At 44.2% G+C, this 24,172-nt stretch overlaps 1 protein-coding gene and 1 pseudogene across 2 annotated transcripts in view; one reads left to right on the forward strand and one right to left on the reverse strand.

Moving 5' to 3' along the window:
* The window catches only part of brf1b (BRF1 RNA polymerase III transcription initiation factor subunit b), a 37,458-nt gene that overhangs the window by 2,331 nt on the left and 10,955 nt on the right, over positions 1–24,172 (forward strand). Inside the window, exons 1-12 of one of the 2 annotated variants that reach the window (XM_034527421.1) lie at positions 8,199–10,969; positions 12,050–12,130; positions 12,218–12,391; positions 12,625–12,656; positions 12,741–12,813; positions 15,696–15,845; positions 16,104–16,197; positions 19,323–19,449; positions 19,528–19,567; positions 22,557–22,652; positions 22,731–23,030; positions 23,217–23,278. In XM_034527421.1, coding sequence (XP_034383312.1) covers positions 12,298–12,391; positions 12,625–12,656; positions 12,741–12,813; positions 15,696–15,845; positions 16,104–16,197; positions 19,323–19,449; positions 19,528–19,567; positions 22,557–22,652; positions 22,731–23,030; positions 23,217–23,278 — 1,068 coding nt within the window. In that variant the 5' untranslated portion in view covers positions 8,199–10,969; positions 12,050–12,130; positions 12,218–12,297. Of the gene's footprint in view, positions 1–8,198; positions 10,970–12,049; positions 12,131–12,217; positions 12,392–12,624; positions 12,657–12,740; positions 12,814–15,695; positions 15,846–16,103; positions 16,198–19,322; positions 19,450–19,527; positions 19,568–22,556; positions 22,653–22,730; positions 23,031–23,216; positions 23,279–24,172 lie in introns of those variants that run through there. The other variant, XM_034527420.1, reaches the window with a different exon arrangement.
* LOC117727262 lies at positions 13,511–15,427 on the reverse strand (annotated as a pseudogene).

A 24,172-nucleotide genomic window follows, 5' to 3' on the forward strand; every position in this document is an offset into this window, starting at 1 on the left:
AGAGAACACCTGACGGTGGTTTCGGTTTTTCACCCGATCAGCAACAGAGCATCAAAAATCAAACCGCTGAATGAACAAACTGAGGCTTTATTGAGTCAGACAGGTCTGCAGACACGGTTTGATCACAGCAGTTGGTTTCTTTTTGCCATCCGCTGATCTGTTTAACTGAAGGGACGAACAGCAATATACTGATGCAGCTTTTCATACAAACTGTTCAATATTATTGATCATATGATCATTTTCTGTGCCACCAGAATTATTGAACATTTACTATCTGATCAATTTATAAACAGCTGTTACAACTGGATTAATTAAGTTTTGTAACACTTGATTCAGATGAACTAAGTCAACTAAATGTATTTATTCTGTCTTTAAGTTAGTTAAACTAAAACCAAAAAACATACCTTAGAGAAATGTATTTTAAAGCAAAGTAACTCGAATACAGTTTAATAGTTTACTTTTCGGTTTCGTTATTCATTATCTGAGGATTCATTAAATTAAAGAAGCAGTGTGACCCTCATACATTATTCTGGTGGTCTGGTCAGATGTTTCGAATACATCTCATGGTGCCTTGGTGAACACTAGCGATATGTTCACCACCGCAGTCAGACCTGCTGTGTATCTTCAAGTCTGAACCATAAGGACCTGTGCGGGAACCAGAAAACCCAGCTCCCCCTTCAGTGGGTTTCAGGTACTTGTTTGTTCTGCAATGTGGACAAAAGATTTTGGGAGGTTCTGTGGTGTGACACTGAGGTAGAACGTCCTGCTGGTTGCTCCCCTGGTGTCAGACTGAGTGGTGGGGCTCTTCATGGGTTTGAAGTCTTCCTCGGCGACTAGGAACCAGCCTGACTGATGTCCGATGCCCCTAATGGTGGCAAAGGAGAAAAACATTTATTTTATTTTTAAACATGTTCTTCTGACACCACGATCAGGATCTTTATATTTGAGTCTGCATATTTGTTTTAATTTGTTATACCTGTTGGTTGAGGAACATTACTCAGGCGATTCCTGTATCCACCGTTTCCTGTCCCTGCCACTGATTGGACCATTTTTGGTTTGGGTACAGATGGACCAGTTTCTGCTGGTGCTCATGCTGGTTTGGGGAAGACTGGACCAGTTTTTCTTGGTGGTCTTGCTGGTTTGGGGACAGATCTGAGAGGTGGATCACTGCAGATTGATCTAATTGGACCGTGATACCATGAACACCTTGTTTCTGCTTCAGTGATGAGAAACCCGTTTTCTCCGGCACATGTTCCTCTCTTATGTTTAAACCTTCGTGTTCAGGAAGCTCTTGGGACATCCAGTGGTTCCCATCAGCTGTCAGACCAGTGGCATACTGGGAGGGATTAGAGAGTTGAGAGTTTGCTTGTTGGACAATTGGTTTCCGGTGGCGTGGATATCCAGAAGAATCAAATTTGCGCAGCGGTTCGACCCTGGGGGGCGTCACTTTGGACTGAACGGTCTCAATATCCCTCCTTTCAATGGTACCTGGTCTTTGCAGGTTTTGGGTTACTTGGCTGGTTGCAGTAGATGTGGGTTCAGTGCTGACCAACTCCTGTGAGTCTCGATACAAGGCGGACGCAGTATTTTCAAATACAAAGCCTTTGGGATTAGCTGGAATGGATTTCTGGTCTCTGCTAGACAGACGTGGTTCTCTGCTGCCAATGTGGTCTGGGCTGGACTGAGATGGTGGTTGAAGGACTGGGTGAAGCTGAGAGGCTTGAGGAGGATCATTTTTACTTTGAGGCTGTGATACAGGCATCTCTCGAATGTTGGCCATTTCAACATCCAAAGACCTGTAAAGGCTCATATCCAGACTGGCCTCAAGTTGCTGGATTCGTTCTTGAATGCCGGGAGAAAGAGCAATAGGCGGTTCCCATGTTCCCTCCAGTGTCGGAGTCTGACCGGAGCTTCCCCAGTTACTTTCAAACTGTTCCACAACTGTAGAATCAGGAATCCTGCTGGATGACCTCAAGGCTGGATTTTCATCAGTTAGTCCTGAATTTTCATGTTGATGACCAGGAGGAGCTAAAACCTGCAGTGGGACATTCTTGATAACGGTGGTTTGACCCTCAGGAGGAGGCAAAAGATTAAGGTCTGGAAAGTTGTTGAGGTTTTGGGAAGACTGGAGCAGTTGGTTGTGTCCTCTGGGTACTGGGATGAATTTGCTTATTCCAGTTTTGGGCTGAGCACTGACGCTTGGGTGAGGCAGGACTCCCCCCATCGCTGTGGTTTGGTAGACCTGGTTAGTCAGTATGTTGACAGGGTTTCCAGTTTCCTGATGCAAACAATCTTTGGCGCGGAGTTTATTTAATGAATCTGCTGAAAAATAAGAGATTTTAAGACCCTGCAATTCAAATCAAACTGGATATGGATTACTGAATGTAACCTTTAAGGCTCTCGAAGACTTTTACAGAACCAAATCCAGGAGTTTCTGAATCGACGATCCTGTCCACAGACAGTCTGTTGACTCCAATCAGTGGATAGAAGCACCTTACTGTCAACCTGTTCAAGAATCAATACACTTTACTTTTGAGTGTTTGTAAGTTACTTTTTTTTTGGAATATTGATTACAGGCCAAGTCCTCCAACAGAGAATCAAGCAAAAGACCAAGTTCAGACAGGTTCCAATGAGTTTTCCTTACTTGAACTGAGATTCTCTGGAGATTAAGTTTGGTCCATCTGCAACGAGCTGTCTGTCATAGAGGATCTCATTCTCATAAACCATGTATGACTCCCCAACCTGTTTCAAACACTCAGTTAACAATCTTTACAACACCTTTGAATTTACACATCTGATCTTACTCCATCTACACTGAACAATACAAGCTGTTGCACACCGATGGGCTCATCGTTTCAGTGCCAATTCTGTGATCTGGTGCTCCCAGTGAGCTCTCTTCTCCTACAAAGAGTATTTTTAAGTTGTACCATGGTTCTGGTCCCACAGGAGTCCACCTTGAACTCAAACAGTACTCTGGATCCGTCTGTCTGTTTTGGTCCACATGTGGGATCCAGCAGAGTGATTCTGTCAGGCTGCAAGGTCGGCCAGGTGGAGGTCGGAGTCGTCACCACCGTCATTGTCCCGTCTGCAGAACAAACTGAGACAGCACAGAGCGGCATTGTTAGAGTTGTATATGACTGATTCTTCCCTCTACCCAGGGAAGAATCAGGAGGCGTGTAGATGACTTATTCTCCACCGTGTTGAATCACAGCGTCAACCCTCATTGAAGTTCAGGTTTAACTTGTCTTGACACAGTTCAAACACTGACATTACGGTTTTCTGTCTCAGCCTGAAGTGGTTCAGAGTGTGAGGATGACAAACTTTACCTAGCTGATGGCAGGTTAACTGAACTTGAAGAGTGCAGGTTACCTATCATATCCTTTGTTTTGAAGAGACAACGTTTTGAGGTGGATGTCTGGACCTCCAGAGTTTTGGTGTCTCTCAGAAGAAGCTTTAATGTTCCATAAAAGCTTGACAGGTTGATGTCCTAGGGAAAACAAAGATGACAGAAATTAGATGGTTTCAGTCGACTGAAGGGAGATTGTGATAGTTTACTCTTTTCTGAAATTAGACACAAAAGGTTAAAAACTATTAGAATTTCAATCTGGTCTCCTGAGGGTTTTTTCGGGGAGTCCTTCCTGATTCGATGTGAGCAACCAAAAGTGCATGTTGAATTTAGGGGAATATGTTGACATTTTTACATTACATTTAGCTGACGCTTTTATCCAAAGCAACTTACATACACCGACAGCTACGGGGAGCAATTTAGGGTTAAGTGTCTTGCTTAAGGACACATCGACTAGGGCTAGCGGAGGCGGAGATTTGATGCGTCGTCACAAATTCAGGTTGAGTTTTTCATACATTTCCAACCCCAACAGTAGGGGACTCCCCACCCCCAAACTCTGTGGACTCTTACTCCATAGGTGTATCCGAGGGAGAACACAGGGACTTCCAGGGTGGTCTTTTGGGTGTCACTGTGGAGATGGTACCCTCTTTGTGCTGCCAGCTGTGATGTCAGAGGCTCGTGGTCGACGCCCACCTCCCAAAGGCGCTCGGCTCGAGGCGGTCTGACCACGCTGAAGGTGATCCCTCCATCTGAACACTGAGCTGTAATCTCTGGAGGGACTTTAAAGAAGAGTCCTGATGGGTTTACACATTCCAGCCTGGAGACCAGTGAAAGATTAGAGAGCAGCGAAGAGTAGGAACCAATGTACTTACATGAATTTAATACTTGTGCTGTGATGACTGTATGGTGGTAGTAGGAGTTTCTCTGGGGGATGATGGTTAAAGTAAAGTTTACATCTATAGAGTACTGCGCCACACCTTGACCCAGGTACTGTTGGAACAAAACAGGTGTCTCAGAAAGGAGGCAACAAAACAGGCTTAAAAGAACCACAATATTAAGTTTTTGAGAGATGGTCTGGTGTGCCATGTCAAATTTAGCCAACGCTTGTCTTGCCTAAATTATTGAGCCCTTTTCCATCCAGACTGACCAAAACTAGACCAGACAAAACAGCAGAGGAAATATCAGGCTAAGTCCTGGTTACCGGGCAGCCGGACGAAGAACTAAATGTAGCGGAACATTCTCTGGAGCTAAACCTGAGCTCTGCTCAGAAGATACTGAATATAAGTTAATGTTGTCTCTGTGGTTGAAAGCAGTGCTGTCCATATGACATTGGACCACAACAATGACTACAACCATATAAAAAAGGACAATTCCAGTTCAAACTTAGACCAAAAATCAAGCTTCACGCAGGCCAACAAACACAATCAGATCAAACTAGTCCAAAAATGAGGCACCTGCTGGCCAGAAACCCTTCTAAGACTCCAGAAAAAGACCAAGTTCACCTCAGCCAAGCTAAACTCCAGGCCAAATCCACCATGGAAAAAAAACAAAAACAGTCAAACTACTAGTCAACGCTAGTCTGTGTGGAGCCCTCACCATCCAGTGGGTGACGGTGGTCTCGAAGGGCAGCCGGAGCTTGTAGGCTCGGCTGCCATTGATGTGAGCAACAGGACTGATGCTGTAGCCCCGCTCGGCGCTCTCTGACATAGGTTTTCCATTAATCACAACTTCCTCCAACATGACATCAGCAGGAATGTTTCCTAGGTAGACACTGAAAACCTGGTGGTCACTCACAGTCTCTGCAGGAAGAAACAGAAGTGAGGGGAGAAGATGTCCAGACAAAAGACGTTGATCAAGAGATGTCAACAATGGCATCAAACAGTGGCGGCTGGTGTAATTTATTTTGGTAGGGCAATCCAATCAATTTCAGCAAACATCCCAGTATGATTCAATGCGACTGGGTCAGTGGTTAGCAGGTCCGTCTTTCAATCAGGGGATTGACCGTTCAACCCTTGCCATAGTCGGCGTCCTTGAGCAAGACACTTAACCCTGAATTGTTTCCTGTAGCTGTGTCTACAGTGTATGAATGCAACATGATTGTAAGTCTCATATACACACACGATGAACCTTGTTAGGGTTAAAGTGAGCCTGTTTTTATCCACCTCCTCATTGTGTTTCTTCACATCAACCCTGAGTCCGTCGTCCAGCTGGTAGTGACGTTAACTTGAGGAGTTAACGTGTGTCCTGGTGTTCTCATGTTCTGTGTATTTCATGTCCCTTACTTCCGCATCTGTCTATGCTGGATCTGTCCCCGTTGATTTATGAAGAACAATATGGCATTAGCACGACAGCATCCAGCTAGCCAAACCTTCCTGGTGTACCGGTCTCTACAGAAGCTTCATGTGCTGCTATCCCTTTCAGCCAGTCTGTTGTCTTCTTGTGAGGTCCGGTTGATCTGGGTCCAGTTTTACCTGTAGTTTGTCCCCCAAAAGGTCTCAAACGAGTCTTGGAGAGATTTTACCGGGTCGGTCTTCTTGGAAGAGAAGTGCTCGCGCTGGTCGTTGTCATGTTATTAAAAGAGTGCCTGGCGAGAACGCACAGTTCATGCAGACAGGCGGAGAGGACGTGCAGGAAAAGCATATATTTTGCACAGATATCCTATTTTACAAATATTACTGGGTATATTCCATATTTCCAAAACAAATATTGACAATTTGTATAATTTATTAATGTTATTATAATGTAATACTTTTTTTGTGGCTCAAAGGTCAGGCCCTGTGGCCCTCTATTGGCTAACCACCACCAAATGTCCATCTTTAGTCCCCAAAGTAACAGTTTCTTCAGTCTGACTCACTCAAAGACATTAAAATGCACAACAGAGATAAGTCTCCATTGGATAGATGGATGGATGCGAGTGAGAGACACGCTTCCTTTGGCCTAGAAACTGGGCGACTTACGGTCAAGGTCAAAGGGTGGACGGCAGAGCAGTGGTGTGTCGAGCACTCTGAGCATTCGGTGTTTCGTGTCAATTGTGCTGCCATCTTCATAGAGCAGAGAGAAGACATGTTCGTACAGCAGGAAGATCACATACGTCTCCTTGTACACATTGTTCACCACCAAACTCTGTTGACAAGCAGAAACTGACAATCAGATGGAGAATCTTCTGATGTCATCTGCTTGTGTAGTGTAACTGCTCACAACCAAATATGTGTTTGTCAAAACCTTGTCCCCGTCTGAAATTTGGAATGGATCGACTTTACCTTCCTGTAGCCGCCCTCTGCCCCAAAAGGAACCCCGATCTGGACCACATATGCTTGCTGGACCAGACTGATTCCTCTGGCGGTGGCACTGGGTTTGTCGAGCAGAACCCCCTCCACCCCCAGATTAAGGCTCCGACTTTCAAAACCTGCTCCCTCTCCGACAAGAGAGGTCACAACCAGGGGGATGTCCCACAGCAGCCGAGCGCCGTCGAAAGACCCCGAATCTGAGGTACGATCAACAGAATCACCGTCAGCACCGTTTACCTCTCAGCCGGAATTCAGCTTCCAGTTCAGGTGGGATTGTATAGGGAAAACCTACTGACTGTGCAGGCCATGGTCACATCGATGATCACCACCATCAGCTTCTGCTTCGTAAACAGAGAAACGCGGACAACCTCCACGAGGACGCCGTCCACCTGACGATAATCATGAAGATTTCATTTAAAATAATAATTAGTTCTGTTTTACTGCCATGCACTCAAGTCTTATGTTCTCAAAAACATTTAGTCTCCTGAAATGCAAGTCCAGAAAGTCCAACATTTATGTTAATCTTATCAATGGTTTGGTAATGCACAGAATATGCTGCTTTAGTGTTATCCACCGACAATACATCCAATGTGAGGTCAAAGGTCAGGGATGTCATGTGTAGTGATTGTAAAGCCCTCTGAGGCTAATTTGTGATATTGGGCTATACAAAATAAACTGAAATACAGGGCTCAATAAGTGTAGTACTCTTAACCGTTCAGAAATACACTGAAATATTTGACATTACACAATTAATCTTCATGGAAATTAGGTCTTGAATCGTACTTTGTCGCCTCGTGGCCCAGCACACCCTAGACTTGATTACAGTGAAGACATTGTGGTATACATGTCTGAAGTATGTTAGGGCTCTGGACCTTAGACTGTCTGCCTACATAGTTACCCACCATTGTCATCTCAGCCTGTGGCCGTTTGTAACGAGAACGCAGCACCGACCTCTGGGCGGTGGAGGTCAGGCTGTAGCCCCACCTCTGGGCTTCACTGACTGACATGGAGGAAACCTGTCCATCACTCTGCAAGAACATCAGCTGCCAGGCAGGATTGGCCATCCTCTGCGCCTGAACGCCACAAACCAAATGTGTTAACTTTAACTTTGGAAACCAAGTACTTGAGTATATTTTGGTAGTTGCATTTACCATTAAAAAGATTTTCCAATGAATGCAAGTTTTAGAAGGGATTTAAAAAGATGCAACGGATCTGACTAGGTTCAGACTGTCACGATATTACCAGTTAACCAAGTATAGAGAACATTTAGGATCTCCCTGCACTAGGAATTGAGTTAATCATACCCTGCTACAGACACATATATATATATATATATATATATATATATATATATATATATATATATATATATATATATATATATATATATATATATATATATATATATATATATATATATATATATATATATATATATATATATATATATATATATATATATATATATATATATATATATATATATATATCAATCACCTGATGCAAGTAGATTCCTAAGTATTGGGTGTTTGGATGAACCATTCAGGAAGGGGGGCCAAATAAGAATGACTTATGCTACTGTGGAAACTGTCACATGGGACATGAATGATCCCGAGGTGCTTGCTTGTGTGATTTTACCTGAGAGAAGGCGGCCTGCCACATCTGTCCATTGTCCCCCGGCTGACCTCCACATGAAGACTCTCTGTTCACGTTTACCTGGTCAACATCATGAACCCAGCCTTAAAACCAATTTCTCAAGATCGATTTCATTCCAGCTCAGTCTGGCATTTTAACGGGCCTTATCCACATCGAGTGCGTGGAACCAAGAGACTACATTCAGCAGTCCTTTAACACCTTGCTCTCCCTTCTAATCTTAGCTGCTCCGTTTTAACAATGTTGGGCAGAAATTCGTTCCGTGGTGTTGCCAAGTCTGACAGGAGATGCAGTGACTTGAACCGAGAAGAGCTATGAGTGAGGAAGGTCCCCTAGCTGCTAAGATAATTCATGCAGTGTGAGATGTCAGAGAGCTGCAATGGGAAAACCGTACAATTGTTTTTTGTAATGTTTAAGGACTGAAGTGGCTCTCAGAGAAATGAATAGATGTGTGTAGCACTAAAATACAAGATGTGTCTGCTTGATGAACGTAGCAATATGCAGTAATACAGAAAATTAACGAACATCGATCATTTTTTTTACAGGTGAATCGTAATTGAATTGTGAGTCCAGTGAAGACTTAGACTTTTAGTTTAGACTCATCCATTTCAAGACTTCATGTATGGAGAAACTCCCAGTAGTAGTTGTGGGTGTTCTGACCTCCATGTAGTCCTCCTCACAAGTGATCTCTCTGTGAGTCCAGATCAGACCAGCACAGACTGCAGAAACAGGCCTGCTGATCCACATTCCACCAGAATCCTTCACTTTCACATTAAAGCTGAAGGTGAACACCTGGTCATTCTGGAAAATAGAATCAGCACTCAGTCTGAACTCCTGTAATCCAATACCTGGCTGTGACTGTGGGTTTGTAAAGGAGGTGGAGCTACCTGGCTGTGACTGTGGGTTTGTAAAGGAGGTGGAGCTACCTGGCTGTGACTCTGGGTTTGTAAAGGAGGTGGAGCTACCTGGCTGTGACTGTGGATTTCTAAAGGAGGTGGAGCTACCTGGCTGTGACTGGGTTTCTAAAGGAGGTGGAGCTACCTGGCTGTGACTGGGTTTCTAGAGGAGGTGGAGCTACCTGGCTGTGACTGGATTTCTAAAGGAGGTGGAGCTACCTGGCTGTGATTGGGTTTCTAAAGGAGGTGGAGCTACCCGGCTGTGACTGGATTTCTAAAGGAGGTGGAGCTACCTGGCTGTGACTGGGTTTCTAAAGGAGGTGGAGCTACCTGGCTGTGACTGGGTTTCTAAAGGAGGTGGAGCTACCCGGCTGTGACTGTGGATTTCTAAAGGAGGTGGAGCTACCTGGCTGTGACTGGGTTTCTAGAGGAGGTGGAGCTACCTGGCTGTGACTGGGTTTCTAAAGGAGGTGGAGCTACCCGGCTGTGACTGGAATTCTAAAGGAGGTGGAGCTACCTGGCTGTGACTGGGTTTCTAAAGGAGGTGGAGCTACCCGGCTGTGACTGGGTTTCTAAAGGAGGTGGAGCTACCTGGCTGTGACTGGATTTCTAAAGGAGGTGGAGCTACCCGGCTGTGACTGGGTTTCTAGGACGTGGAGCTACCTGGCTGTGACTGGGTTTGTAAAGGAGGTGGAGCTACTTGGCTGTGACTGGATTTCTAAAGGAGGCGGAGCTACCCGGCTGTGACTGGGTTTCTAGGACGTTGAGCTACCTGGCTGTGACTGGGTTTGTAAAGGACGTGGAGCTACCCGGCTGTGACTGGGTTTCTAAAGGAGGCGGAGCTACCTGGCTGTGACTGGGTTTGTAAAGGACGTGGAGCTACCTGGCTGTGACTGGGTTTTTAAGGAGGTGGAGCTACCTGGCTGTGACTGGGTTTGTAAAGGACGTGGAGCTACCTGGCTGTGACTGGGTTTGTAAAGGACGTGGAGCTACCTGGCTGTGACTGGGTTTGTAAAGGACGTCGAGCTACCTGGCTGTGACTGGGTTTTTAAGGAGGTGGAGCTACCTGGCTGTGACTGGGTTTGTAAAGGACGTGGAGCTACCTGGCTGTGACTGGGTTTGTAAAGGAGGCGGAGCTACCTGGCTGTGACTGGGTTTGTAAAGGACGTGGAGCTACCTGGCTGTGACTGGGTTTTTAAGGAGGTGGAGCTACCTGGCTGTGACTGGGTTTGTAAAGGACGTGGAGCTACCTGGCTGTGACTGGGTTTGTAAAGGACGTCGAGCTACCTGGCTGTGACTGGGTTTGTAAAGGACGTCGAGCTACCTGGCTGTGACTGGGTTTTTAAGGAGGTGGAGCTACCTGGCTGTGACTGGGTTTTTAAGGAGGTGGAGCTACCTGGTTGTGGGTGAAGCAAGAGTAGTATGAAGCTCTGAAGGTGGTGAAGCCATCCATCTTGAAGGTGCTGATTGTGTAACCACAGCTCGAGGCAATATCCTCACTGATTGAGTGCACGCCGTTTCCATCTACATTAGAATGGACACAGTGAGCAATGTGGTCAATTCAGGACTTACGTTACAGGACAGAGATGGATCGTGAGACCGTTGGACAGGTGGTATTGAGTACTACAGAAGTCAGAATGTATAATAGTACTACAGAGTCAACATGAAGAACTGACCTACAGCCTCGAAGCGAGGAGTCTTTGCCGAGGTCACGTGGATCCACATGTAACGGTCCCGACACGCCGACTGAACAACAGCATCCACAGAACCTGACCAGACAAAAAAATGTAAGCTACAACTTAACCTCAAAGAAACATGGACATTAAGAAAGTCAAAAGGTCACCAATAATCTGCAGGAGTACATTACAGTTTGGGGCTGTACAAATAAGAAAAGGATCAAATGTAGACTTCTCATATTAACACATAACACCAAAGACCCTGTGCACCCACCACCAAAGATTAAATGAACCAGTAAAAACAGTTTACCTTCCAGTTGACCTTCAGCTGTAGTTTCTGTGAATTTGCTGCAGATAATGATAAATCTGAAAATAAAGTGAGGTTTAGTTTTTGTTTCCCCTGTGCAGTTGTAACCTAGTGAGGTCTGTTTTACCTGTCCATGTAGTATTAGTTGTGTTACTAGTGAGGTCTGTTTTACCTGTCCATGTAGGATTAGTTGTGTTACTAGTGAGGTCTGTTTTACCTGTCCATGTAGGATTAGTTGTGTTACTAGTGAGGTCTGTTTTACCTGTCCATGTAGGATTAGTTGTGTTACTAGTGAGGTCTGTTTTACCTGTCCATGTAGGATTAGTTGTGTTACTAGTGAGGTCTGTTTTACCTGTCCATGTAGGATTAGTTGTGTTACTAGTGAGGTCTGTTTTACCTGTCCATGTAGGATTAGTTGTGTTACTAGTGAGGTCTGTTTTACCTGTCCATGTAGGATTAGTTGTGTTACTAGTGAGGTCTGTTTTACCTGTCCATGTAGGATTAGTTGTGTTACTAGTGACACTCACTAGAACTCACCCAATGATGAAAGCAGTGTTCATGTTGTAGCAGCAGAAACTCCGTGTCTCTTGTTTGTGTCTTTGTGGAGAACACATCCTTTCCCTCTGCAGCCAGTTGAACTAATCACCTGGTTATCAAGGTAACAGTGGAGTCTAAGCTGAGGCTGGTTGAGTCTGATTGCAGCAGGTCATTGTCACCAATTCCACTGGACCTGAGCTGCTGCTGGCTGACCTCCATTCTGTTTCTTGTTAAATGACACCAGCTTTATGCAACATAATCATTATTAATATATATGAAAATATGAAAACTTCCAATGTGGATAAAATGACCTTATGGTATGAATGAACTTGTGTTTTTATCTGCAGGTCCAGTTAAGGCCCCCCTTCTTGGTTCTGGTTTTCACACCAGTGTTGGAAAAGAGTCCAGAGCCCAGACCCTGCAGGGCGGTGAGTACCTTCATCATCATCCTCATCCTCTTCCTCCTCCTCCTCCTCATCACCTGCCATTCCCTGATTAACCCTCTGTGTCTCCAGGTAAGCGTCAGATCCAACAGCTGGGCAGTCAGCTACAGCTGAACCAGCACTGTCTGGACACGGCCTTCAACTTCTTCAAGATGGTTGTCAGTAAACACCTGACGCGAGGTCGCAAGACGGAGCACGTCATCGCCGCCTGCCTCTACCTGGTGTGTCGCACTGAGGGGACGCCACGTATCCTAGCAACCATGGACAGTCTGACATGCTTTGTGTGAAGGTTTGAGTTGTTTAAAGTTTATTGTTAGGACCTCACGGTGACCTCTGACCTCCACAAGGTTTGAGTTTAATGTTGTCAGCCAGGACCTCAGGGTGACCTCTGACCTCCACAAGGTTTGAGTTTAATGTTGTCAGCCAGGACCTCAGGGTGACCTCTGACCTCTACAAGGTTTTCCTGAACTGTGTTTCAGACATGCTGCTGGACCTGAGTGACCTGCTGCAGGTAGGACAGACCTGAGACCAGCAAAGACCAGCAGACATAGATTTATATAAATTGCAGTCATAACTTTTAGTTTCATGTATGCAGGTGAACGTTTATATTCTGGGGAAAACCTTTCTGCTGTTGGCTCGTGAGCTCTGCATCAATGCTCCCGCTATTGGTAAGAACTTCTTACCAAGTTAACGTCTTTAAACGGTCTTTTAATGGAGTAACAGGAATTAACTTCTTTAAACGGTCTTTTACTGGAGCAACAGAAGGAGTTAACTTCTTTAAACGGTCTCTTTATGGAGCAACAGAAGGAGTTAACGTCTTTAAACGGTCTTTTAATGGAGCAACAGAAGGAGTTAACTTCTTTAAACGGTCTCTTTATGGAGCAACAGAAGGAGTTAACTTCTTTAAACAGTCTCTTTATGGAGCAACAGAAGGAGTTAACGTCTTTAAATGGTCTTTTAATGGAGCAACAGAAGGAGTTAACGTCTTTAAACGGTCTTTTAATGGAGCAACAGGAATTAACGTCTTTAAACGGTCTCTTTATGGAGCAACAGAAGGAGTTAACTTCTTTAAACAGTCTCTTTATGGAGCAACAGAAGGAGTTAACGTCTTTAAACGGTCTCTTTATGGAGCAACAGAAGGAGTTAACTTCTTTAAACGGTCTCTTTATGGAGCAACAGAAGGAGTTTACATCTTTAAACGGTCTGTAACAGGAGCGTGTCACCTTCCCTGGTTTCCCTCCCAGCACCAATGACACTCAAGGTATCGGTTTGCAATGCTTTTATTGAGACCTGCGAACTCTGGCAGTCTCTGTCTCTTTCTCTCTTGTCTTCAATGTGCATTTACTACATTTCCCAAGAACCACATCAAACTTGTTTCAAGTCCTGTTCCACCTGGACTGGGTGTTCGAACCAAACAGGGAATGTGCTGCTCGATCCGTCTAACAGGAACTTGGTGAAGTTCTGGGCCAGAACAGTTCCCTGCCTCTTCAATTCAATAGCACTGTACTCTGCCGTCCCGCCGCTTGACCCGTACGAACCGAGTCCGGCCATGAAGATCCACCAATCCACTGCAAACTGGATGCTGTCGCAGCGCCCCCTGTAGTAGTAGTGACTGGTTGCTGTGATAGGCCGCGGACTGAAAGCGGTCTCCAGTCTGGGTTTGTTGGAGGCAGTAAACCACAGGAAAACATCAAGAGTCTCTTTCAGCATCATGATGTCTGACTGCCCCACCGCATCAGCAAACTCATGCAGGGTCATAGAAGGGTTCAGGACCAAGTACTGGGTCTTAGCCAGCACAGCCCGCAAGTTCCTGGGGCTCACCGGCAGACCCTGGGGTCACCACTCAGCCGCCACCCAGTTCAGCACCGCTTGGAAGATCTTGACGTCCAGGATGTTGAGAGAATCTCTTTGCAGGATAATCTCACAGAAGCCTTCAGATCACAGAGTGAGCTCAGCCTAAGCGTCGATCACCTCCCAGCAGCGCTGCGTCAGCTCCGCTCCTTGAACAGCCGGCTCTGAGACAGCAGGACGCAGGCGTTCCTGGCCTCCAGAAAGCTGATGCTGGCCCTCGCCAGAGCAGGAGCGATGTACTTCTTGGCAGCGTAGAGTGTTTCATTTAATTACAATTAGGCCAAATAAAAAGCCTCAAGTTGTGAAGTCTGGACGCCTCAATAGGTAGATCTTGCCTGTCACCAAGGCAGAGGTCAGGGATCTTGGGCTTAAAAAGGTTGGTGACCACTGATCTAGAACCATGTCTAACCTGTGTCATCTAGAATGACATGTCTAAACCCTTCTTAAAACTACCCTAAAACTGTGTAAAGATCTTTGTTTTTGTTAGGTAAATCCTGGAACCAATATCCAGGAACTCTGCCACTGCCTAATGGACCATTGTGTTCTCCTTAAGGCCTGGTCCTACCAGAAAGTGGCACAGGAAGTAGATCAGCCCGTCCTCATAAACAGGTTGTGCTAACGGCCTGTAGTGACACTTAGTAACGACTCACAAGCCTCGTTAAGGAGCGACCAGCGCTGGCCAGCTGGCCGTGAACATGCTAGCCAGCAGCTAACTTTACGATAGCTCCCCAAGCTAGCTGGCTCGCTAATTGCCAGATGTCCCTAACAAAGGTCCAGGAGTCTCCAAAGACCTTCCCCCTGAACTGGTCTCCAGACTGGACTCACTTCAACAGAATGAGGAACTGGAAACCTGACCTGGTCTCCAGACTGGACTCACTTTAACAGAATGAGGAACTGGAAACCTGACCTGGTCTCCAGACTGGACTCACTTTAACAGGATGAGGAAAGCAGCTGGCTCCACGTCAGGGATGTGGATCTCAGACTGGCCCTCTGCCAGATCTCCATAAAACATGGCCCCAAACACCGAGCTGCCAGCGGCCAGGATGTACTGAAACACCAATCACAAGTGTGAGCCAGAGGACGCCACAGAAAGTAGATCCAGACTCCGTTTTACATTTTTCAATCCAACAATTGTTCAATTTCACAAATTGTCAATAGGAACCGGCAAACATACAGACATTTAAACCACAGAGAATAAAAAGCAGAAACAGAAAAAACCATAACAAATGAAAATAGAAGAACTTAAATAATTAATATAAAGGGGACACTAAGGCACAAACAAACTATCACTTCATTTCAGACTTTTTCTAAACATTTCAAACTCTTTGTAAAAAAATAATTCCTTGGCTTGTAAACTCACACTTGAATATGTATATAAAATTTGGCCAATTATATTAAACAGACTGTAAAAATCAGCGGACGGATACGCATGATTACAGTATATCCATTTTTTTAAAACCAGATGTAAAAGTAGCCTGAATGCATCTATGAAAAAATTATTATATGACAATATGAATGAATGATGTAACCTCTTCCTCTTAATTTATGTAATTATGTATGTATTATAATTAAAGGGACAGTACCACTTCACTGTGAGGGAAACATCTTTATTCTTTGATGTTGAGTTGTTGGGTGAAAATATAATCAATCATTCTGGACAATGACTGATATTCCTCTACCTTCTTCCCCCCCTCCTCAGACCCCTGCCTGTACATCCCTCGTTTTGCCCACATGCTGGAGTTCGGGCTGCAGACCCACGAGGTGTCCATGACGGCTCTGCGTCTGGTCCAGAGGATGAAGAGGGACTGGATGCACACAGGCCGCCGTCCGTCTGGCCTCTGTGGAGCAGGTAGGACATAGCCGCCGTGACCGCGGTCACAACAAACATGAGAGTGTAATGAGAGCTCTAATAACTCAAACGTTCAGAGGTGACAAAGTGCTGATTAAACTGACCTCATAGCTCCTCAAAGGGCTTCATTTTCTCCACCCGTCGGCATCTGATGGTGCAAAGTCATGTAGCGAGCATGAACCAGCTTTAGAGCTGGTCCTGGTGGTGTAGCCTTAATGTTAACAACTCTGTCTTCCTCCATCTCCTGCTCCTGCTCAGCTCTCCTGGTGGCAGCTCGGATGCATAAGTTTCGTCGTACGGTGAAGGATGTGATCAGTGTTGTGAAGGTCTGCCAGACCACTCTGAGAAAGAGGTGAGAGCAGTAGATCATAATATATCACTTTAGATTATAGGAGATCCCAGTAGACTGCAGTAGATCACTTCAGATAATAGGAGATCCCAGTGGTTTGCAGTAGATCACACAAGATCACTTCAGATGATAGGAGCTCTCGGTGGACTGTGGTAAATAATAGTAGATCTTTTTAGATGGCAAGAAAGCGTAGTGGGTTAAAACCCTTTCACAGGGAAAGAAGGTAAGAACCCTTCAGGAGAGCAACAGAGGAGGATCCCTCTCCCCGGATGGACAGAAGCAATAGATGTCATGTGACCAGATGAACAGAGTTACATAAACACATTACATGAATATGATGGTTGTCGAGGTGGTGCCCAGCAAACAATGTGGGCTGCGTACATAACTGGAAGACTTTCTGGGGAAAACTTGATCTGATGAAAAGAGATGGCATTCATCCCACTTTGGATGGAGCGCGTCTCATTTCTGCAAATTTGAACAAATTGATTAACGGACTTCATCCATGATAACCCAGGGTTCAGATCAGGAAGCAGAAGCAGAGTTGTAGTCTTCCACCCTTCTCTGCACTTCCATCCGAGCAGTTACCCACCCTTAACCTTAACTCTATAGAGACTGTGTCTGTCCCACGGCCACTTAAATTAATTAAATCAAAAGTAACCAGAAGAGGAGTCATACAAAATAACCTCATACAGGTTAACAACACTACTGCAACAGTGCAACAAAACAGGATAATTAAATGTGGACTCCTAAATATTAGATCTCTGTCATCTAAAGCTGTATTAGTAAATGATTTAATATCAGACAATCACATTGATTTATTGTGTCTTACTGAAACCTGACTGAGCCATGAAGAATATGTCAGCCTAAATGAATCAACTCCTCCAAGTCATATTAATACTCACATTCCTCGAGGCACCGGCCGAGGAGGTGGAGTAGCAGCCATCTTTGACTCAAGCCTATTAATGAATCCTAAACCTAAACTAAACTACAACTCATTTGAAAGCCTTGTTCTTAGTCTTTCACATCCAACCTGGAAAACATTACAGCCAATTATGTTTGTTATACTGTACCGGCCACCAGGTCCATATTCAGAATTTATATCTGAATTTTCAGAGTTTCTATCTAAGTTTAGTCCTTAAAAGTGATAAGGTTATTATTGTAGGAAATTTTAATATTCATGTGGATGTTGATAATGATTGCCTTGCTGCATTTATCTCATTGTTGGACTCAATTGGCTTCTGTCAGAGTACAGAAACCCACTCACTGCTTTGGCCACACCCTCCACCTTGTTCTTACATATGGCATTGACATTGAGCATTTGGAGGTCTTCCCACAGAACCCTCTTCTGTCAGACCATTACCTCATAACTTTTGAGTTTATACTCCCGGAGTATACACCGTTAGTCAAAAGTTTCTACACCAGATGTCTAACTGACAGTGCTGTAGCTAAATTTATAGAAGCGATTCCTTCTGCATTTGATTCAATACCACGTCTCAATGTGACGGAGGACTCCTGTGCTAACTTTAGTCCGTCCCAGATGGATCATCTTGTCAATAGTGCTACAGGCTCACTGAGAATGACACTAGACTCGATAGCCCCACTGAAGAAAAAGACAGTGAGGCAAAGGAGGTTTGCTCCCTGGTAGAACCCTCAGACCCACGACCTAAAGCAAACTTCACGAAAGCTTGAAAGCATATGGCGTTCCACCAATCTGGAAGAATCACGCTTAGTTTGGCGAGACAGCCTTAAAACATATAAAAAGGCTCTCCGTAATGCCAGAGCAGCCTATTACTCATCAGTAATAGAGAAAAATAAGAACAACCCCAGGGTTCTCTTTAGCACTGTAGCCAGGCTGACAGAGAGTCACAGCTCTGTGGAGCCGTGTATTCCTATAGACCTCAGTAGTAATGACTTCATGAACTTCTTCAATGAAAAGATTTGAACTATTAGAGGCAAGATTGATTGGAAACGGCTGTATACCCTGGTGTATATTTGGATAGCTTTTCTCCCATCAGAAAAGCTGGTTCACGCGTTTGTTACTTCCAGACTAGATTACTGCAACTCCTTATTATCAGGCTGCTCTAATAAGTCTCTTAAGTCCCTCCAGTTGATCCAGAATGCTGCAGCTTGTGTACTCACAAAAACTAAGAAAAGAGATCACATGACTCCTGTATTAGCTGCTCTGCACTGGCTTCCAGTAAAGATTCACATTTATCAAGAATTTATCACATTTAAAATTCTTCTCCTCACCTACAAAGCCTTGATTGGTGATGCACCATCATATCTTAAGGAGCTTGTAGTACCATATTGCCCCACTAGAGAGCTGCGCTCACTAAATGCGGGGCTACTTGTGGTTCCTAGAGTCCTAAAAAGTAGGATGGGAGCCAGAGCCTTCAGTGATCAAGCTCCTCTTTTATGGAACCAGCTTCCACTTTCAGTCCTGGAGGCAGACACAGTCACCTCATTCAAGAACAGACTTAAGACTTTCCTCTTTAATAGTGCTTATAGTTAGGGCTGAATCAGGTTTGCCCTGGTCCAGCTCCTAGATATGCTGCTATAGGCTTATAGGCTGCTGCGGGATGTTTTAGGATACACTGAGCACCTATCTCCTCTTCTCTCCCTCCTTATGGATGAATTTACATCTCTCCATTGCACCTTATTAACTCTGCTTCCTCCCCGGAGTTGTTGTGACTTCACGTCTCATAGGGTCCATTGGACCTGGAGGTGTCTGATGCCTGGTGAGCCGGCCTCCCATTGGCCCTGTTGATGCCCCGCCCCCCCTCCTCTCTACCTCCTTCTGTTTCATGGATTGTGGAGTTCCATTCATACATTGTCATATTCATGTAATGTGTTTATGTAACTCTGTAACTCTGTTCATCTGGTCACATAACATCTATTCATCTGTCCATCCGGGGAGAGGGATCCTCCTCTGTTGCTTTCCTGAAGGTTTCTTCCCTTTTTCCCTGTGAAAGGTTATTTTTGGGGAGTTTTTCCTGATCCGATGTGAGGTCAAAGGTCAGGGATGTCGTATGTGTACAGATTGTAAAGCCCTCTGAGGCAAATTTGTGATATTGGGCTATACAAAATAAACTGAATTGAATTACAGCATCCTCTTTCCCTCTTTACAGATTAACAGAGTTTGAAGACACGCCCACCAGTCAGCTGACCATTGATGAGTTTATGAAAGTAGATCTGGAGCAAGAATGTGATCCACCCTCCTTCACTGCTGGACAGCACAAAGCCAAGATGCAGCAGGTAGATTCCTCTGTCTCGGATTAGCTGCTGACAGGTGAGTTCACCAATGACCAATCTATTTTAACTCTTCTTCTGCAGCTGGAACACGAGCTGGCCAAGAAGCTGGATGAGGTCGAAGGTCAGTTCATAATCAGTTTACCTCATTATTCGATTGGTCAAACAATCAGTCTTTTGGTCTCAGTCGACTAAGATCTCTTCAATGAGTTTGTTGTCCATTATTCTTTTCTGTGAACTCTTTGATGACTGAGCTCATCTCTTTCAACACTTGATTTAATATGGAGCTCTTCTTTAGTGGAGGAAGACTATTTAGTAGACAAAGACTCTTTAGTGCAAGAAGACTCTTTAGTGGACGAAGACTTTTTAGTGGACAAAGACTCTTTACTGGAAGTGTATGGGACAAAGAATCTTTAGTGGAGGAAGACTCTTTAGTGCAAGAAGACTTTAGTGGATGAAGACTCTTTAGTGCAAGAGGACTCTTTAGTGGACGAAGACTCTTTAGTGCAAGAGGACTCTTTAGTGGATGAAGTCTCTTTAGTGCAAGAGGACTCTTTAGTGGATGAAGACTCTTTAGTGCAAGAAGACTCTTTAGTGGACGAAGTTTCTTTAGTGCAAGAAGACTCTTTAGTGCAAGAAGATTCTTTAGTGGATGAAGACTATTTAGTGGATGAAGACTCTTTAGTGCAAGAAGACTATTTAGTGGATGAAGACTCTTTAGTGGAAGTGTATGGGACAAAGACTCTTTAGTGGACGAAGACTCTTTAGTGCAAGAAGACTCTTTAGTGGACGAAGACTTTTTAGTGCAAGAAGACTCTTTAGTGGATGAAGACTCTTTAGTGCAAGATGACTCTTTAGTGGACAAAGACTCTTTAGTGGATGCAGACTCTTTACTGGAAGTGTATGGGACAAAGATTCTTTAGTGGATGAAGACTCTTAAGTGCAAGAGGACTCTTTAGTGGACAAAGACTCTTTAGTGGACGAAGACTCTTTAGTGCAAGAAGACTCTTTAGTGGATGAAGACTCTTTTGTGGAAGTTTATGGGACAAAGACTCTTTAGTGGATGAAGACTCTTTAGTGGACAAAGACTTTTTAGTGGACAAAGACTCTTTACTGGAAGTGTATGGGACAAAGACTCTTTAGTGGAGGAAGACTCTTTAGTGCAAGAAGACTCTTTAGTGCAAGAGGACTCTTTAGTGGACGAAGACTTTTTTAGTGCAAGAGGACTCTTTAGTGGACGAAGTCTCTTTAGTGCAAGAGGACTTTTTAGTGGATGAAGACTCTTTAGTGCAAGAAGACTCTTTAGTGCAAGAGGACTCTTTAGTGGACGAAGTCTCTTTAGTGCAAGAGGACTTTTTAGTGGATGAAGACTCTTTAGTGCAAGAAGACTCTTTAGTGGACGAAGACTCTTTAGTGCAAGAAGACTCTTTAGTGCAAGAAGACTCTTTAGTGGATGAAGACTATTTAGTGGATGAAGACTCTTTAGTGCAAGAAGACTATTTAGTGGATGAAGACTCTTTAGTGGAAGTGTATGGGACAAAGACTCTTTAGTGGACGAAGACTCTTTAGTGCAAGAAGACTCTTTAGTGGACGAAGACTTTTTAGTGCAAGAAGACTCTTTAGTGGATGAAGACTCTTTAGTGCAAGAGGACTCTTTAGTGGACAAAGACTCTTTAGTGGATGCAGACTCTTTACTGGAAGTGTATGGGACAAAGATTCTTTAGTGGATGAAGACTCTTAAGTGCAAGAGGACTCTTTAGTGGACAAAGACTCTTTAGTGGACGAAGACTCTTTAGTGCAAGAAGACTCTTTAGTGGATGAAGACTCTTTAGTGGAAGTTTATGGGACAAAGACTCTTTAGTGGAGGAAGACTCTTTAGTGGAGGAAGACTCTTCAGTCGATGAAGACTCTTTAGTGCACGAAGACTCTTTAGTGGGTGAAGACTCTTTAGTGGAGGAACACTCTTTAGTGGAGGAAAACTCTTTAGTGGACAAAGACTCTTTAGTGGAGGAAGACTCTTTAGTGGAGGAAAACTCTTTAGTGGACAAAGACTCTTTAGTGGAGGAAGACTCTTCAGTGGAGGAAAACTCTTTAGTGGAGGAAGACTCTTTAGTGGACAAAGACTCTTTAGTGGAGGAAGACTCTTCAGTGGATGAAGACTATTTAGTGAACAAAGACTCTTTAGTGGCTCAAGACTCTTTAGTGGACAAAGACTCTTTATATGAGGAAGGTCTTTAGTAGAGGAAGACTCTTTAGTGGACAAAGACTCTTTATATGAGGAAGGTCTTTAGTAGAGGAAGACTCTTTAGTGGACAAAGACTCTTCAGTGGACGAAGACTATTTAGTGGACCACGACTCTTTACTGGAAGTTTATGGGAGGAAGACTCTTTGGTGGAGGAACACTCTTTGGTAGAGGAAGACTCTTTAGTGGACGATGACTTTTGACTGGAAGAAGACTATTTAGTGGACAAAGACTCTTTAGTGGACGAAGACACTTTAGTGGCTCAAGACTCTTTAGTGGAGGAAAACTCTTTAGTGGAGGAAGACTCTTTAGTGGACAAAGACTCTTTAGTGGAGGAAGACTCTTTAGTGGACAAAGACTCTTCAGTGGACGAAGACTATTTAGTGGACCAAGACTCTTTACTGGAAGTTTATGGGAGGAAGACTCTTTGGTGGAGGAACACTCTTTGGTAGAGGAAGACTCTTTAGTGGACGATGACTTTTGACTGGAAGAAGACTATTTAGTGGACAAAGACTCTTTAGTGGACAAAGACACTTTAGTGGCTCAAGACTCTTTAGTGGAGGAAAACTCTTTAGTGGAGGAAGACTCTTTAGTGGACAAAGACTCTTTAGTGGAGGAAGACTCTTTAGTGGACAAACACTCTTCAGTGGACGAAGACTATTTAGTGGACCAAGACTCTTTACTGGAAGTTTATGGGAGGAGGACTCTTTGGTGGAGAAACACTCTTTGGTAGAGGAAGACTCTTTAGTGGACGAACACTCTTGACTGGAAGAAGACTATTTAGTGGACAAAGACTCCTGTGACTTATTGGGAAATTGAGATGTTTCAGTTATTTTCCTGTTCAACCGAACTGAAAGCTTTCACCCTTCAGGAGAGATCAGCTGCTATAAAGAAGAGATCGAGACAGAGCTGGAGAAGAGCCGACCTAAACTCAGAGGAATCTACGCCGCCTACACTAAAGAAATTGGTCTGTACTGATCCTGAGTCAGTGGAGTCCACCTCCACATATGAACCATGTCTTGATTATTCGCTTCTTGCTTTTCAGACCCTGATGGTGTCGAAGTCTCATCCTTGACCTCTGAACCCGACGTGCCGGAGGTCAAAGACGCCGATCTCCAAGCCGCCGCCCAACACCTGACCCATAACTTCCTGTGTGAGGTGATTCAAGAGGAGGAGGGGCGGGACAAGAAGTCTGATCACGGCGAGCAGAAGGAGGGGGTGGGACCTCACCGCCAGGCTGCTCCTCTGGCCGCCATCCTGGGAAATCTGCCAAGTGTAGCTGGCCTGAGCATTCAGCAGACCTTCCAGACCTTCACCGGGTCGGATGAGGGCGAGAAACTAGATGGTGTGTATGACATCATAGTTACTTCACATTTATCGTTACGTGACGTCACGTTTATTGTTATGTCACGTTTATTGTTATGTCACGTTTATCGTTACGTCACGTTTATCGTTAAGTCACGTTTATCGTGGTTTTGGTTACGTCATGGTGGACAGGTGGAAAACAGGTTTATTCTGCTGTTTTTTACAGATGAACAGTCAGAGAACGGAGAGTTGGACCTGAAGGGCATTGATGATCAGGAGATTGATAAGGTCAGTTAAAGAAAGAAGAAATGTACACTTTTGTTGATCCCCGTAGGGAAATTCTTCTCTGGGAATCGAACCGGGTACTTTGTGGTTACGGGATGACCACTCTCCCCCATCAGCCAGAGCCTATATATTCATCAATACAGGGTATGAATATTTGAGTTCATCGATAGTAAATAAATATACAAGCTGTGTTTGTTGCTGGCTTTGTGTTTCTGTCCAAACTTCTTGATCTCTAAGTCTTTTCTTTTGCAGTCACTGTTATACAGTCAGTGCCATAAGTATTTGGACTGTGACACCATTCTTCTTATTTTCCTTTTTACACGACTTTACACGGATTTGAAATAAAGCATCAATATGTGGTTCAAGTGTAGACTTTCAGCTTTAATTCAGTGGCTATAACAAAACTATTGTATTAACCGTTAACATGAATACGGAGGTCAAGAATAATCTTGAGGAGGGAGGTGTGTCTTTGTCAAAGTCTACAATCAAGAGATGCCTTCATGAGTCTGAATACAGAAAGTTTACAACAAGGTGAAAACCACTGAAGAACAGGAAGGCCAGATTAGACTTTGCCAGAAAACATCTGAAAAAGCCTGACCCGTTTAAGATGAAGGTTATTTGTGATTTTGGCCCATTCTTCAACACAAACAGTCTTCATATCTTGAAGCTTCCGTAGCAATTATGTTCTTTAGCTCTTTCCATAGATGTTCAATTAACTTAATTTCTGAACTTATTTGTTTGGTTTTCTTTGTATGTATCTGGTATATGTTTGTGTGTGTGTGTATGTATGTGTATGTATGTATATGTATGTATATGTGTGTGTGTATGTATATATATATATATATATAATGTGTGTGTGTACATAAAAAAATACACAGTCCAAATACTTCTGACCCT

Source organism: Cyclopterus lumpus, chromosome 24 (assembly GCF_009769545.1).
Source record: "Cyclopterus lumpus isolate fCycLum1 chromosome 24, fCycLum1.pri, whole genome shotgun sequence".
Classification (NCBI taxonomy): domain Eukaryota; kingdom Metazoa; phylum Chordata; class Actinopteri; order Perciformes; family Cyclopteridae; genus Cyclopterus; species Cyclopterus lumpus.